The sequence below is a fragment of the Oreochromis niloticus genome, linkage group LG11 (assembly GCF_001858045.2).
Source record: "Oreochromis niloticus isolate F11D_XX linkage group LG11, O_niloticus_UMD_NMBU, whole genome shotgun sequence".
Classification (NCBI taxonomy): domain Eukaryota; kingdom Metazoa; phylum Chordata; class Actinopteri; order Cichliformes; family Cichlidae; genus Oreochromis; species Oreochromis niloticus.
The window spans coordinates 18,639,183-18,656,932 of NC_031976.2; the positions used below are offsets into that span (position 1 = coordinate 18,639,183).

Here is a 17,750-nt window from a genome sequence, read left to right on the forward strand (position 1 = left end):
GTCTATTTCAGTCACATAAACTATTAATATCCATATGCACAAGAAAATCAAACAAAAACGCTTTACTCTTATTCTACTTTTTATGATAGACATAAGAAATAAATACAACCTGAAATTAGAATTAAATTCCAAGTTTAATGACATTCAGGGAGCAGATGTCGACAGATGTTGTTTTGTTATCTGTGATGCTGCAGATATGCACAAGTAAAGTGTTTGGTCTTTATCAACAGTGAGAGAAGCCACACCTACAGTCATGTGAAAAACAAAGCGTTAACAGGTCTTTATGGAGTCATGTGAAAAACTACATCCACCCTGATTTTCCATAAATATTAAGAGGTTATATAGCAGAAAGCTGTTTCTTATCAAATGCAAAAACAGAAGTTTGGCAGTTTGCCGGTCTGGACCAATTAGATGTGTGTTAACACAATCTTGACAACACAAGGAATGGACGTCACAGAAAATTCATCATGAAGTCAGACTATGCAGTGCTGCAAAAAAACCTCAGGGTCTACAGACCTCAGTTAGCGTCTGAAATGTTAAATTCATAACAATACAATACTCAGAGAACACAGCCCATCAGCCTGTTATGGCATCATTGTGATTCCATAGGATGTCTTATTGAAAAAATAAAACTAGTGTTGTAAAGCTTTCCCTGTGCCCTTTCATTTGATATGTTACTCGATATTGTTTCTTAAAAAAAAATTTCAAGGTCAACTTTGACACTGGACGCTAACAGCGACTGTCAAGGTCAAATGCTTAGCCAACCTAGGTAGTTAGTTCCCCCAAGGCCTGGTATACTGTTGTAGAGTTTGAAGATGATCCAAACCCAAACTGTGAGTTTTTACTTCAAGTTATTGCTGCTAAAACTGTTCCTACAAGCTAATGAATCATGGGGACTGCATGTTTAATTCATTCATAATCTTCCAGATCTCAGCTGCCTCAATGTGCTTCAATGAAAGAGTGCATCAGCCTCATCCTTGGCCACATATGAAAGCACAGTGCATTGTCACATTAGGCATATTGTGTATATCATTTACAGTGGAGAATGTACTTGATGGATTATCATATTTATTCATGTATTTTATTTATTTTTTGCCAATAGCCTTACAACAGTAACAATACATTCACATCATGGTGCTACTTCCTCCTTCTGAATGTCAGTAAACTCCACAATTGTCAGACGGTCTGATATAAAGAAGCAGCTACTGTAATTTTAAACAATAGCTATGCCATAACTCTGGTTACATAAACACCAAACAAACAGTTTTCATGCCACAGAGTTTTATTCACAAAACCAGATGGAGACACATTTAAAACTTGTCTCTCCCTTTTGTCTGAAGTGAAACGCCGTCCTGTCTTCTCTAAGAATTTATTTTAGGGAACAGTTATAAATATAGAGTCCGGTGTATGAAAAATAATGAATGTATAATTTTGGTACAGTTTGTGATCTAAAATAGAAATCTGTATCTGTTCTCAACAACAGTAGTGCAGTAGCAACATTTAGTATTTCCATTCTAATACTTTCATGCAAAACAAATCTCATTGGGCAGTCGAAGGCATCGAGATAATGTCCAGCGTCAATATTAAATATGATGCATGCAGTTTCAACATAATCACCATGCATCAGCAAATAAATGAAAGCTTAGGGTAAAGTGCCATGAAAGCGTATTTCCCCCATTCCTGATTTCTTAGTTTTAGTATTCCTCAGACTTAAATGTTTCAAACCATCAAACAAATTTTAATATTATAATATTAGCAAGAGATAACTGGAATAAATACAAAATGCAGTTTTTAAAAAATGATTTCATTTAGTAAGGGTACAAAAGCCATCCGTACCTACCCAGCCGTATTTGAAAAAATTAATTGTCTCCTAAACAAAATAGCTGTTTGTGCCACCCTTGGCAGCAGGATCTGAAATTAAGCACTTGTGATAGCTAGCAATGAGTCTTTCACATTGCTATTAAGGAATTCTGGCCCACTCTTCTTTGCAGAATAGTTTTTATTCAGACAGATTGGAGAGTTAGCATGCATGAAGAAGGCATCTCAATTGGATTTCAATTCAATTTGACACTCCAAAACCTTGATTTTCAGTTTTTCCTTCTTTTTTTTTCTTTTTTTTCTTTTTTTTTTGAGCCATTGGACTTGCTGGCATGTTTTGGATCACTGTCCTGCTGCTTAACCAAACTGCATTTGAGCTTTAGAGCACAAACTGATGGCTGGACATTCTCCTCCAGGGTTTACCAGAAGAATTCATGGTTCAGTCAGTTACAGCAAGTCGTCCAGGTCCTGAGGCAGAAAGCACCTCCGGACCATCACTCTACCACCACCATGTTTGACTGTTGGCATGATGTCCTTTTCCTGAAATGATGGTTAGTTTTATGTCAGATGTAATGGGACTCAAACCTTTTAAAAAAGTTCAACTTTTGCTTCATCAGTCCACAGAGTTTTGACAAATGTGAGCTCAGCTATGTCCTCTTCCTGGTCAGCAGTGGTTTTCTCCTGGGAGTTCTCTCATGGATGTCATTTTTGTTTAGTTTCTTTCTTATTGTTGAATAATGAACTCTGACCTGAAGTGAGGCAAGGCAGGCCTGCGGTTCTTTAGATGCAGTTCTGGGTTCTTTGGTGACCTCCTGGATGTGATCGATGCTCTCTTGGAGTAATTTTGTTAGGAAGGTTCACCACTGTTCCAAGTTTTCTCCATCTGTGGATAGTGCTGTGCCTTACCGCTGTGGTTCACTGGAGTCCTGAAGCCTTAGAAATGGCTTTGTAACCCTTTCCAGACTGATAGATGTTGGTCACTTTGTTTCTCAGCTGTTGCTTTTTGAGGTCTTTTAACCTACTTCAGTTTGTCAAATAGGTTCCATTTAAGTGATTCCTTGATTCAACAGGTCTGGCAGTAATCAGTTCTGGGTTTAGCTAATGAAATCAGCTTTTTTCTTTTTTTTGAAAATGTGGTTAATCAAATTATTTTCATGATTTTCATTATTTTCAATGAGGCAGGCCATAACTTCACATAGATTAGGTTTGGCTAGCTTATTTTCTTCATAAATGAAATCATCATTTAGCATTTCTTTGATTATCTGAAACATGTAAGTGTGACAAAAATACACAAAGCTTAGAAATCAGTAAGGGGGAAAATACTTTTCATGGCACCATATATACTGTATATACACAATCTGCTTTATGAAACTTCCAGTTGGATAATTTTCCATATTATATATGTACAACACTGAAATCTTGTAAAGGCCATAGTTCAGGCACTGAGAAGGGCCTTTCTTAACAAGAGTAAGACAAACTCATCCCACTGTGTGTAGTTTAAAGACAGTAAACAATAAAATTAGTAGCTTACAGTTGGGGCACATGTAAAGAGAAAGTAGATCTAAGACTGAAGTGAACACATGGACATGGACTTACTAGACAGTCATGTATTTTTCTCAATCAAGTGAGCATTCATTAAACATTTTATGAGTCTGGAAATTAAACTATCCTGCTGCAATAAGTTATTTTAAGACCCATTAAATAACTACCTAACCATGATATAACACAGACTCACACACACACAGACACGCACACACAACAAGCCAGCAGACTTTAAATTTTAACACTGACCTCCTGTTTGAGTCTTTGACGCATATCTGCCTGTTTTCCCCCAGAAAATACATGTATTTGACACAACAAGCGGATGGCCAAACAATTCAATTAACCCACAAACACTGAAAATTACACCATATAGCCAAAGACTTGCAACTGAGGTACCACAGCCTTATCCAGAACACAATCATGCTCCAGTAAACATTCATAATGGCAATTTATATGATTTGTCACAGTGATTCTTTTTTGTTTTGTAAAGGCATTCCAATAGTTTTGAGATTTCTAACACAGTTCCCATTAAAAAATATTATAGTATTAAGAGACCTTCTTTGGTTTCTTATTCGATTCTTATTCATCCCATGACAAGCTCTCAGATAGCATAGATACATAGGTCTGATGGAGTCTGACCAGTAGGGATAAAGCTCAGTCCTGAGTTTAACGTAGTGCTTGGGACACCTAGCAGATGAAAGCTGCATTTCATTTACCAATAGTGGGTAGTGCATTTCTTATCAAATCAGAGGACATTTGAATGTTTTCGGCTTAATGCAAAGCTTGCCAAACACTTAGCTTATTTTACTTCTTTCCTGCAGATTCTGTTTCCACCTCCTTGTTTTCTCTGCATCTTTGATCCTAACTGCACTTTGACCCAAACGGTGAGTTTTCGACTGGCTTCACAGTCTCTCTAGACTCTAGGTTTTCATTGGTTTCTCCATCTTCTTCACCTGACTCAGTGTTCTGACTTGATTCTGTACTCTGATTAGACACCGAAGCTCTGCGTGTCTCCTGATAGGATGAGCAGAGATCCTGCCATTTCTTTCGATTGGCATCGATGCCATCCATCATTGGCTGTAACTTTCTGTTGAGTTTCAGCAGTGCCTGGAGAGAAAGAATGATATTAATAGTTTAATTACTATTACCTTTTCATAAGACCTAAATGCTTAACTTAAATCATAAAGGGTTGTCTGACCTGGTAAAGAGGTTTACAGATCCCATCAATCCATTCAAGCTGTAAGGCAGGTAGTTCATCTTTGCGATTGCGGTCAAAGATGGCCTAGAGAGAGATCTAGTTATATTAAGAAAATTGTGGAAAATTGTCTGACTGACTTTTAAAGCTTTCTTACTTACTGCTGGGATTAACTTAAGCTCTGACCTCTCCCTATCACCTTGCTCAAAGAATTCACTTGTAACCAGCTCTGCAACCTGTGGACATCGAGGGAAACAAATTCGTTAACTCTAAAAATGATGTACCGGTATGCTGTTAATAATGGCTTAAATGTATTTTGCTATTTTGTCCTTATTTTAATTTAAATTAAATGAGAAAAACAATTATCTTTCTATTAGTATGGTGCTATTATGGGTCATGCAAACGCATCACTTGCATTATTTTAGAAAAAGACACATGCACAGGACTGTAAACTAAGCTTTGGAAATATAATTTGGTTGTGTATAAAAAAAATCACATGAGTGTTTGCGTCCAAGTACAATTAAGTAAATGGATTAGTGAGCTAATTTAATTTAATGAGAAAGCTCTAGGAAACGTGAATCCTTGACCTAGATAGAGCAACTGTATGGGCCAAGGATGCAAAAAGAAAAGCTTTTTTAAATGGCCTTTATGAAGTGCCCTTATGCTCTTTTTGGAAAAGTCCCAAAGAAACTGAAGCGATGTTTGTGGCACTACCTTAGATGGATTTTTTAATCTAATCTATCCTCCAGTGTCCTGTACCTGTAACATATTCATGACATGGATATATTATAAGAATCCTCTTAATATAGCCATGGCTCAGGGCCACTAGGAAGCAAGTGCATATGCCAGAGTGTATGGAAAAGACCTTCTTTGGTTGTATTCCAATATCCAGAGTAACATAATGTACTTCTTAGCATATATTGAAAAAAAAGATGTATCACAATAAGGATTATTATAAATGCGGCGTCTAAAAATATCACAATGCCCTGGTGTATAAGGTCATATACACAACCTAGCATCCTTTCTGGCCATTCGGACCCATAATCCTATCTACCAGCTACACATGCAGCACGAGGAAGTCGACTCCTGCAAGCTGCAGTACATAGCAAGAGCGTTAATAATTACTATCAGTGATTAAAACATTAGCAGCCTGGATGAAGGGATAGTGAAAGGCTCAAACCTGTTTAGATATCTTCCAGGGACGAGTGACTGCACCCAGATCACATGCTGTCATCAACATAGACCTGTTGATGACATTAAAGCTCATTTCCATCTCTTTTTTTGATTCAGTTATAGTTCGTGTTATTTTGATTTATTTGTATATAAATGTAGGAACCTAAGAACTTCTCTGTGTCCTTCATCAGTCCAGCTGAACTCTCCAGACAGAACATATTCAAAAAACTTGGTTCTGCGCCTTGCAATTAAAAGATATAATCAGGACAGAAAAAAAAATCAGGCACAATTTGACTCCCGCCCCCCCCCATAACCACCCAAGTGCTTTGCAATAAGAAAGAAATGTGAAAGTTTTTGTTCAGAATATGGTAATGCATCCAATAATTTATAATGACGTATGTAAGTTTACAAGTCACAAACAATTTTAGCCTTGAATGCCGTGAGGAAAGAAAAAACAACACTTACTCAAAGTGCAAAGTAAGGTCTGTGGAGAGAATAGCCTGCTTCAATAGTTGCATCATGTTGCTATACTCTTTAGAGCTTAGGTTTGCAAAGATATTGTGACCCTGTGAAATAAAAACACAATAGCATGCAATACAGTAGGTACACACGCAAAAGCAGGCGAGGATGAGTAATAGTGGCTAAAATGTCTCCTTAAATCCAATGCACCGGTAAAGTCATTGCTCACTGTCAAAAGAAGCTCCCTTTAGAAATGTTAATTAGCAGCGTGTTTGGACTTTCTCTGTCCGCTGCTAAAAGAAATCAATAAAAAACACGGATCCCAATGATCAAACTGATTTTCACCTGAGACAAAGCAGCCTCTCGACTTTACTCGAACTCTTTAAACAGTGGCTTTCTGTTAGTCTAATGGTCTCAGTCCAACACTTTTAAATTGAATGCAGTCTGTGCATTTGTGTTTTCTGTTATTTTGAATGTGTTTTCTTGCTGAGCTGATGTTTAGTTTAATCTAAAGGGACAGAAATTGCAGACTAGCCTCAGGCTGTAGCATGTATTACTGATCCACAATTGAACTGATTAAATAACATTTCAAAAATACACCAATGTCTGTCCTTGATTTTTGACTCTGGTATTTTCGTCTCATATTCAAACTGCTATCTATAAGAAAATAAAGGGAAAAAAAATTGATTTATCTATCTAACTGACACCATATGACGTTGCTTTTCTTTCAACAGTTGTTTATTCAAATGAATCATCTAGATTTCATTAAGGATTAAGTAAATATTATTTTATTTTATCAGCTGGAAGTTACAGCCCCTTGATCAAAGAAAGCAAACTAGGAAGATAAGAAAGAAACCTGAGCAAAAACATAAGAATTACATGGGCTTTATCAAAAAATATAAAAATATTAGCCTGACCTCACTTTGCAGGATCATGACTGCATGGTTGAAGTGATGATGCTCCAGGGTGGCTGATGTCCCGTAAAGCAGGGCCAGAGCAGAACCTGTCCTGCAGGAACAACAGAGTAGTTACACTTCTCTGCATCAACAAGACACCAGTTCCGAAATCCACAGGCCTCTGTGGCGTACTTAGCTTGAAATGCATTGTTGGTGCCTCGGTGGTCTAAGTCATGGCACAAACAGCCAACCATCAGTGCCAATATCTCTGCATCTGACAGGACATCCTGGAAACTTGCTGTCTACACAATGCAAAGCAAACAGCCACATTCTTACCAAGTAATTTTAAACCTATTCTGTTTCATTTATTTTCACTAAATATTCAATGTACTTTTATAGGATTTTTTGCATCAGTTTGGATAGGATAGGACACAGAAGCAACCCTAAGCAATAAGAGACCAAATCCGGCACCATATGACTTCTTAGAAATACCTTGGATATAGAATTTTTTATATAGTTTATTCCATAGATCTATCTATTTGTGGGCATGCAAAACAACTTTACATCATTGCTTTCTTTAAAGATATACGTCTGACTTTTTTTGCTTTATGTTCAAATTTACCGTGATCATAACGAACATGCACTGCGACACATTGAAAGCATGCCTCCAGTTATGGTATGCCACAGTTCGATAGTTCTTCCTCACAGTCAGAAGCCAGCGGCACAAAACCTACAGACAGATATACAGAAGGTATGAATATGTTTATGTATGGATGGATAAACATGCATATTACAAGGCACATTTCATGGCCTTACCTCATAGTCAATTTTAAACTTTTGGACAACACCAAGTTCCAGAAACATCCTGAGAGAAGCCGTGATCATGGCGTCGTTGTCCAATGAAAAGTCGTTGAAGTGGAACTCATCAATGCCTAACTCACTGCTCAGGGGGATCTTGGCAGCCTTAAGGGGAGAGGACAGTGCTGTCAGTCACAGAGTGCCACTGAACGATGACAGCCTTCCAGTTTATGTTGCACCTTTATCCACTGACACATTTCACTATTTTCCTGACGTTGGTAGAGTGCCTTTATGCATTATATAATGTTTTTCTTTCATTACCTTCAGTCTGTCAACTTCTACCTTGGAGCAGGTAGCGTGATAGGACAACATCTGAAAAACAGAAAATAATGCAAAACACTGACGTATTAAAAAAACTATCCCAGATAGTGAGGTGATGTCATGAGGGGATGGCCTAAATAACATAAGACTAGCTCTCTAATGTACACTCACTGCTAAACAAGATAATTAATATTTACCAAGAATGTTGATGTTTTTTATTCGTGTTCACCGTCCTATGTAATCAAGATCAAAGTAAATATGTATCTGCTTTTAAAGCCAATTTGTTGCTATATTTTGGCTTCTCTAATCACAAAAAAATCCATCAGGTGATCAAAGAAACATCAAAGATTGTGTGACAGAAATACAGCTGTGTTTGTTGTCTTTGATGAAAACTGAGCAGACCTGCACGTGTATTTATCGTTAATAATTTAAAAGCAACTAAAATATTTATAGTAGAGAAGAGGAATCATGTTTTCTGAGGATAATGTGACTGCTCAGGTTAGATACTGGGCACTGGAACAGAACGCAGACTGAGACACCAATGAATATAAAGAGCTTCTGTTAAGATTAGCAGTAACAGTGATGACACAGCATTTTTCTGGAATCGATAATTTCTCATACAGGTAGTTTGAATTCATTACTGTGTGTCCTAAACTATGTTTTTATTTCAGAGTAGTGTAACTGAAAATTTATTTTTTTTGTATATACCACATATTTCTAATACTACTCCCAAATTGCTTAGTAATTTATAATATCTTACAGTTTTGGAATTGTAAGATTTAGCATTTTTTGTACACATAAAACATTAAGTTTATTGAAGTTTGCTTTTTTCCACAATAAATATCGACTCATTTATGAATAAGAGTTGATTGGATTATTGCTATAGCTTATATTATTATTGATACCATTGGCCATAGTATTTTACTGCAGAGGTCAGAACACACTGGAAGTATTAAAGGAATCCAGCTCTGCAATAGCGTGACTCTATCTGATAGATTCCAATTTGTCCGTGTAAATGGGGAGTTACACATAAAAGTTAGTCATGGAGCTCCACAGCGTTGCATGCTGGTATCAATACTTTTTATATTTTACATGCCTTCCTTAGGCTGTATAATTAGAAGACATTACAGATATTTCCGTTGCTATGCAGATGACACTCAGCTTTATTTACTCATTCACACTGTCCTGTATCTCTAAAATTAGCAATATTCTGTTTCAAAGTGATGCTGAAAAGCTAGTTCATGCATTTATCTAAAACTATTACTTTTGTAATTCATTATTTTCAGGGCACTCTAAAAGCTCCCTGAAACACCTTCAGTTGATCCAAAATGCTGAAACAAGAGTACTGACAGAGACCAGAAAGAGAGATCATATTTCTCCCATACTAGTTTCTCTTCACTGGCTCACTGTTAAATTTAGAATAGAATTAAAAATAAATTTCCTTACATACAAAGTAATCGGGTAAATGTACATAGAAGGTAGTAGTAAATATACATCAAATTACAGTACCATATTTTCCTAACAGCACACTTTTCTATCAGGCTGCTGGCCTACTTTTTATTTGTAGAGTTTCTAAAAGTAGAATGGTAGGCAGAACCTTCAGCTTTCAGGCCCTCTTTTTCCTTCCTACTCTTATAAAGTGCTTCCTTATTTAGGGTTGTGTGATTGATGGGGTTTTCTTTCTAATTTTGTTGTGTCTTTACCCCTACTTTGATGCAACTGTAGTTGTGAACTTACACTATATAAATAAAATTGATTTGAACTGATATCAGATTATACCAGCCATTTGATAGACTGGTAACTTGTGTAAACCACCACTCTCCTGTGTCAACTAGAAAGGCTTCAGCTCCTCTGCAACCCGAGTTAGAGAACTGGTTAAGAAAATGGATGGATGGATTAAATGGAAGCATCAAAACATAAAAGAAAACTGGAACATGACAAAAAAAGAAGAAATTATTGTATAGAAAAGGATATATAAATATCTTTTATCCTCCAGAGAGACATGGAGTGGTGGGTAGAAAGACAGGCTTACATCCAGTGCTACAGACTGTTTGGCCCATGTCTTCTTAACTTGATTGTACATCATTGTGTTGTTAATTCCAAGGCCACAGAATATCACAAATGCCTGCACACAAACAATAGGCCAGAGGAAAAATAAGAAACATGAAAAGAACCTAATCTAGAGTGTCACAGTGCAGACCAAACAGAAGGTTGTTAGTGTAGCTTAACCTCAAATAGCCTCTGATCTGCATCATCGAAGGTCTTCCTGTCCAGGCGGTTCAGAATTTGTGCAACCCCTGTGAAAAATATACATAAATCATGACTATAACATGAGGACTCGTTTCCAGTGAAACAAAACTGATTATTTTCTGGTTCACTTACCAATTATCTGATGAGTTCGATTCCAGATAGGAACACATAACACTGATCTGATATGAAACCCTGAAGCTTGATCTGCCTGCAAAGAGAGAAGCCATGATTTTTTTAAAATTTTGTTTTGTTTTGTTTTTTTGTGGGAAACTGATGTTCTTGCAGTGATAACAGTGCAAATGGCTCATATTTTCTGACTGTTTTTTAAATAAAAGCCTCAGATCTGATAAATACACTACACTGTGCATACCTCAGCATCAAAGCGTGGGTCCTGACACACATCACTGATGTTAACAGGAAGTCCTGTTGAAGCCACCAACTCAGCAATACTGTTATTGATTAGCCAATCAGAACAGGATAACTTCTCCATGCTGATGTGGGCAGTATTAAGAGGAAACAACAGCCATGTGCAGACATTAATACACAGAAACACTGACTACAAACTTTGCCTCACTGAAATGCAAGTCTTCTTTTAATGTTAATCATATTTGTGTTTGTTGCAGTTCTGCAATAATGATATATGAGCAAAATCTGTTTCACCTGATGTCACGGTCCACATTGCACAAAGGAGACATGAGTTCAAATGTCTTAGAGAACTTCACAACCTATGAGAAAAATCATATGTCGCTGCCATCAGAAGTAAAGCAAATTAAATATGGAAGAATTTACCATGAGAATCAGGTAAAAAAAAAAAAAAAGTTATAATGACTTTGGTTTAGTTATACACTGAAAATCAAGCAGCAGATGAATCTGTGAGGAAATAAAAAAAAAGGTCTCACGGGTGAGTCAATGTCCTCCAGAAGAAGCACAGAGCAACGTTCACACTGCAGCAGAGTCAGCGCTCGCTGCATGATCTTCCTGACAATCTTTTCCAGGTCGGTCTGTTCCTCAAACAGGTCATTGACCACCTCCAGCAAAGCCTGTGGCAGCAACAATAAACACTGTAACTTCATTTGTTCATTACATTATTTCCACATTCCTGATAGAATATCATGCTCCTGAAGTTAATGTAAGCCTAACTTTTTGATTAAACTAATAACTAAATACATCTGTGAAAGGCAAACATACAGCATGTTAATGTGTTTTGGAGTGATTATTGTGTTCAGTCATGTTTTTGTAAATGCAGAGTTTAAAACTTCTCACCCTGCTCCTTTCATACTCCTTGCGAGACTCTGAAAACAACTTAGCATTGGAAATCGATATTCCACAGAATGGTAGATACATCTGCAGCACCTGAATGAAAGCACAAAAAAGTGGAGAAAGGCATGCACAATGTCTGCATGCTAATAATGAAATAAAGCCATATAAGAGAACCAGAAAGAGTAAATGCGCATACAAAGATCATGATGGAGTCAGCTGCTTCTCAGTGCAAATTTCTCTCAAATAGATTTGCTGTTAATGAAGTATTGATTCAGAGAAAGAGACTTAGTAAGACATCAAGGGCCTTAAAATGTCTGGACAAGCTGCCTGATCAAGCTTTTTCTCCTCCCTATTTTTACAGTCTTTGTTGCTGAAAAATAGTTTCTGAGGTTGCTCTGCCAAAGTTATATTTAGTGTTTTGTTTTATATACACTTGAAAAAAAGCTTAAATCTCTCACAGCTTTTTGAAGTTGAGCGAGAGATCACACTATACGGATTCACAATGTATTTATTTCCACATGTTTTTTCTGCCACCTCGTGGATGAATTTCTCAGTGCAGATGGACTGCACGCAGAAGCAAACTGATGATTTTTACAAACTGCAAATATCAGCATTGATGCAGTATTTTTTTTTATGTATTTACCAAACGTGAATGAAATGATCGCTTTTGCACAACCCTCCAATCTCCAGGATGTACGAAATATTATTGTCTCGTCAGCAAACTCTGAGAATTAAATTGTACTCATAAGCAGTGGAACCGTAAATGAAGCTATAACACACGTATATTCTAGTAAGCCCATTTCAACTGGATAGCCGAGGGAGCAACTGAAAGTAACACTTTTCTTACTGTGTGTGTATAGATTGCACAGGCAGACGTATTTAATGGTCCACGCTTGAGTAAAAGCTTGACCTCTTCTCTTCCATTTCCTTGTGTTTTGATTCCAAGGGAACACTTTACCCCTCTCCACAGCCATTAAGATGCATATTACAAACAATATTTCCAGTTGCATGGCAAGAGTTATTGTTGGGTGATGGGGTACACGATGCTCCAGTTCAATTTAACTCCCTCTTTAAATGCCCCTAATGGCACGATCAGTAATACTGAAGAAGATGAATAGGGTGTAATATATATGAATGTGTAGCCCGCTGGTACGACAGGCGAATGATTTTCTTCTCTTCAACAGAGTCTCACCTTCTCGTCATCCTCAGTAAATGGGGTGCCGATTGGATTTTTGTTAATAGCTTGTACAACACCTATGACTTCTCCATCACTGTTGCAGATGGCCATACAGAGGATGGACTGAGTCTTGTACCCGGTCAGCTTGTCAATCTCATCACTGAAGCGGTGATCCTGGAATTGTGGTCATATAAACATACAGGCTATTACACATTTATTGATAGGAGTTCACATAAAAACAAGCTCTACATTCCTTCGTCATATGCGCGTTTGCCTCATAAAGCCTATGGTAACGCATCCGCAGCGTTTAGGTCTGACTCCTGGGCTTGTAAATTTGAGTCTCTGTTGGATGAAACTGTCTTTACTATAAGCAGAGAGACCCTTGTACCCCTCACTGACACGTAACTGTGCTGCTGGAGTAGTGGATCGCAGGAGGATACATCATCATGTTTCCTTAGCTTCCCGAGCAGCCCAGGGCGATGATATAATGATGTGGTGCTCAAGTCTAGCATATAATACCAGATTTGGTTTGTGGAAAGAAATACAGTGATTGGTTTTCCTTTTCTTTGACTATTGTATTTTTTCTATCCAAAAGAACCTGCATTTTGTATTCGGAACAACGTGCGCAAAAGTTGAAGTTCTGAGGAGTGGGACAGTGTTGCCAACCCTTGAACACATCTTCTAGCAAAAAACAAAACAAAAAAAGTTCCATTACTTTAAAGAAGACACACATTTATGGATGCTTTTAATTTGGGAATGTAGCTGAAGGTGGACCTCAAACCCGATGTGTATTGTAGAAATTTTTCTTTTACTACTACAATACTCGGGTCCAATACCCGACATCATCATGTACTGATATTCGCAAGCTTAAATGGACGCACACAAATTAGGAATACAAATTCTAATTATCCTAACGGTGTACACTTTACCTCATATGCGTTTGAGATGTTTACAGTCTCCCCGTGCTCTGCCACATATCCAATGATACCTTTCCCCCATGGCACTTGCACTTCATTGGAGTTAAGAGTGCTGGATGACGGTCTGACTGTGGTGCCTGAGTGCACATCAAAGAACTTGGAAACCAGAGTCCTCTTGTGAGGGGGTCCTTCAACGAGGAAAAGCGAACACCTGTCTGCATCCACAAGAATGCAGACATTGATCAGGATCTTATAACTCAGATTTGTTAAGTCCAACTCGTTGGAGATATCTTTCACGAGCTCCAAGAAAAACTCCCTCTCATTGGTTTCTTTAAGTCTGTATTTATAGTCAATGGCGCTGGATGCATACTGAGGCACATTGACCCTAGACTCCAGCAGGGCGCTCAGGATGTGCGCGGTAGTCGGAGGCAGTGAACTGGCTTTACGCAGGAGCGCACGGCGCCTCATGCTGGACTGGGACTCGTGTTCGCTCAAGCTCACATGCTCGTCGTATGTCCAGTGTGCAGTGGTGGCTTTGGACCGAGCAAAGTTCCGTCGCAGCTCCATATGGGACGATCTGCGCCGGAGTCCGTCAGCACTGGTCGGCCACAGAGGGTCCATGGCAGCGCCCCGCTTCTCCTCGACAGAGGACACTTTCGACGGCTGATGCTCCTTCAACCACCTGCTAACCTGGTCACATTTCGCTTTCCGTACGAGATACTCCTCGAACAGATCCGGGTGGCAATCCAAAAACGCCTCTATATCCGAGAAGTCAAACGCTGTCATAGTGAAAGCAGCTGTGAAGACCAAATGAGATTCTTAAATGTAACAGAGCAGGAGTTAGACGGGAGTGAGGGAGTGAGGCGGCTACAGTCGAGCTTCACAGAGAAGTGATGATCTCAAAACATTTTTTTTTATGCATTCCTAGTATGACCCAGTATAGTTCCCCTTGTTCTCCCCCAAAATACAGGCAGCAGAAGTGGTCAAATAAAGTCACTTTTCACAAGAGACGAGCTATACAGCTGTCCGTCAAACGAGAGATTGAGCTGTTTCTCCGGGGATTTCTGTGGAATAGTATGCAGAGGTGTGGAAAAACACAGCGCCTACATTCTCCCCAGTAATAAAAAAAAATAAAAAGGAAAAGACAACTGCAGGGCAGTGTCTTTAGTGCCTCTCTTTATTCTATACCACCAGAGACACTCAGCTCACCATAAAGTCAGTGATGTTTCAGTTACATTTACAGGCAAAACGCTGTTTTTAATGTACATTTGAATAATGAAGCTGTTTGAACAGATGGCCAAAGTAAACATGTGCATTTTTTTAAATGTGATAGATAGATAGATAGATAGATAGATAGATAGATAGATAGATAGATAGATAGATAGATAGATAGATAGATAGATAGATAGATAGATAGATAGATAGATAGATAGATAGAGCTCTGACTTGCTTTATGAACAGCTCTGAATAACTCAAGGGCACTTGCCTTCCAGCTAACAGAATGTGACTGAATAGTTGGAGAATAAAAATGAAAACATTTAAATAAAATCTGTTAATTTACCACATTTTTTCCCAAGCAACTCTATGCAAATGAGGAAAAAATGATGTAATTTCATTTAAAATTTTTCTCATTGTACTGACAAACGCACCTATGTTACCCTGGAGTTACACACACACACACACACACACACACACACACACACACACACACACACACACACACACACATGCACACACGCACACATGCCCACACACTGTGCTCTGTGATTGTGAAATATGTGTTTGTTGTGTGTGTGTGTGTGTGTGCGTGTGTGTGTGTGTGTGTGTGTGTGTGTGTGTGTGTGTGTGTGGTGTGTGTGTGTGTGCGTGTGTCTGTGTGTATGTTTTTCCTGAAACATGAAATTAAAGAAAAATTCTCCCGAGCTGTGAGCTTTGAAGTGTGAGTTCACAGGTTCATCTTTTATTCTTTCATTCTCAGCTCACATGAAAGAAACATCATGAATGTCTTCATAAGCCCTTTCAGAAAGCTTATAGTCCGCCAACAAGACAAGGACGGATTTGTAACTGGGCACCGAAGACCAGTGCAAGAGTCAGTGTGTGTGTGTCTGTCTTTCAACCATCAACACATTCTTTTTTTTCAGCAGTTAAAAAGTAACATTTTTTTTTTTTTGTCGTTTTGCCTCTGTACACCACTAAATCTGATTTTAAGTCATTATCCATTTCCCACCGTGAAGTGTTTGAGCAGGGAATATAGCCCTGTGCACTTCTCAATTAATCAGCAGCCAGATCATCAATAAACACCAATGACCCGGTTCCACTGGCAGCCATATATGCACATGCCACCATGTTTGTCAGATCATTAGCTGTTTCTTTCCTTCTCCATACTTCTCATAGTTTAATCTTTGTTTCATTTGTCAAATAATGCAGCCTCCTTTATCTGGTTTGTGGCAAAGTCTAATCTTTTACTGAGTGTAAACAGGGGTTTGCATCTTGCTGTAAATCCATCTCTGTGTTACCATTCATGAAGGCATTTCTTGGTTGCAGACTTTAACAATGAATTGCCTACCTCGTTTTTAACTTTGAACATTTTTAACTTCTTTAGATGTTATTAAGTTTTCTGGCTGTAATTCTGAGATATTATCTGTTTGCACTGAAGCTGAATTTTGTTTGTGTCTGTTTGTGCTGCGTTTGCAGGGTAAGATAGCTTAATAAAATTGTTAAAAGCCATATTACTACAACATAATTGGCACAGCAAAGCTGATGAGACCTGACAGTCTTTAGCTTCACTTGGGGCTTTCAGAGGTTAGAAGGGGAAGTTTAATTTCTGCTCTCCTTTAACAGGTTTTCACCAGTGAGGTTATTTTTTTGTGAAGTTAGTTATCAACAAATGTCACATGATTTTCATTTGGAAAATGGTGAGCTAATTTTTCACAATGTGTCTGAAGTTGTTGGCATGAGAGCTACAGATAAGGCTGGTTTCCTGTTGTTGTTGCAAATCATCCACTAACCGTCAACTTCCATCTGCACAATAACCTAATATTAGGGAAAGCACTGCAGCTGCACATTTATAATGCAGCAGCGGGAACTGTAATCCGGAGAGAGAGCGGCGGCTCTGCTGGGCCAGAGCAAGGTAATTGGTTACTGGACTTAGCTTATGCTGCTTGATAGGACTTGCGTGTTTTGCTGAGACTTTGGACAAGGTCTCTTGAGAATCCCAATTAAAAAGCAGAATGCAGAATGGGTCTTGTGAGCTAACAAACAAGGAAAAGGTTTGCTGCTTTCCAAGCAGTCCAAATCGTGTTCAATAAAAGGCAGCAACACGCATTGATTGAAAAACTGGTATTTTAATGCAATTTTCAGGTTTCTGGATGTAGTGTGTATTCTTCAATAAACTTCTTACTACTAGGCATAAAAAAGACCCTGCATGAATAATAGAGTGTTTGCAGTGGTCCAAACTGTTTTTGTTGTTTTATTTGAGAGGTTTAAATCTGGAAAGGTCTCTCCCATAATTTTCACATACTAAGCAAATCTGGATCCAGTAACATCTGAATGTGAATCTAATGCCGTAGTGGCCTTTTGGTCACTGTGCATAAAGGCAGAGCATATCACAGCAGCTTTAAATGTAATATGCCTATGTTTTGTTGTTACTTATTTAACCATAAATATTTTATGTTACATAATAAAGAAATATTTTCAGGGGGTTTAATATCATAAATCTTGTTTTCAAATTAAAAACAAATGTAATTGTTCTGGGGACAAGTGTGAAAAGGGAAACTGAAGGATTATATCAATTTGCTATCATTACACAAGTTCTTCAATCACCCTCATTTCTTTAACAGGAAGTAAGTGCAGCAATTTATAAGGAAAGACCACATATATGGTAAAACAGCAGTGTGTACTATTCTAACAAGGCTGACAGTCAATATTTGGTATAATCCAAACAC

The 17,750-nt window shown here is 38.1% G+C and overlaps 2 protein-coding genes across 2 annotated transcripts in view; one reads left to right on the forward strand and one right to left on the reverse strand.

The window, feature by feature from the left end:
* Positions 1-17,750, forward strand: part of spmip4 (sperm microtubule inner protein 4) — a 33,696-nt gene that overhangs the window by 7,102 nt on the left and 8,844 nt on the right. The gene's annotated exons all lie outside the window — the stretch shown is intronic.
* On the reverse strand, positions 1,982-14,900 carry pde11al (phosphodiesterase 11a, like). Its single transcript, XM_003454437.5, has 20 exons — positions 13,819-14,900; positions 12,905-13,063; positions 11,716-11,805; positions 11,352-11,492; positions 11,113-11,177; positions 10,823-10,943; positions 10,585-10,660; positions 10,432-10,499; positions 10,235-10,327; positions 8,203-8,253; positions 7,900-8,046; positions 7,706-7,813; positions 7,276-7,385; positions 7,105-7,195; positions 6,194-6,294; positions 5,892-5,969; positions 5,736-5,799; positions 4,717-4,791; positions 4,559-4,642; positions 1,982-4,467 (listed from the first exon to the last, which is right to left on the reverse strand). Exons 1-20 carry the CDS (start codon positions 14,590-14,592, stop codon positions 4,222-4,224), a joined length of 2,742 nt encoding a protein of 913 aa, XP_003454485.1. The 5' UTR covers positions 14,593-14,900; the 3' UTR covers positions 1,982-4,221.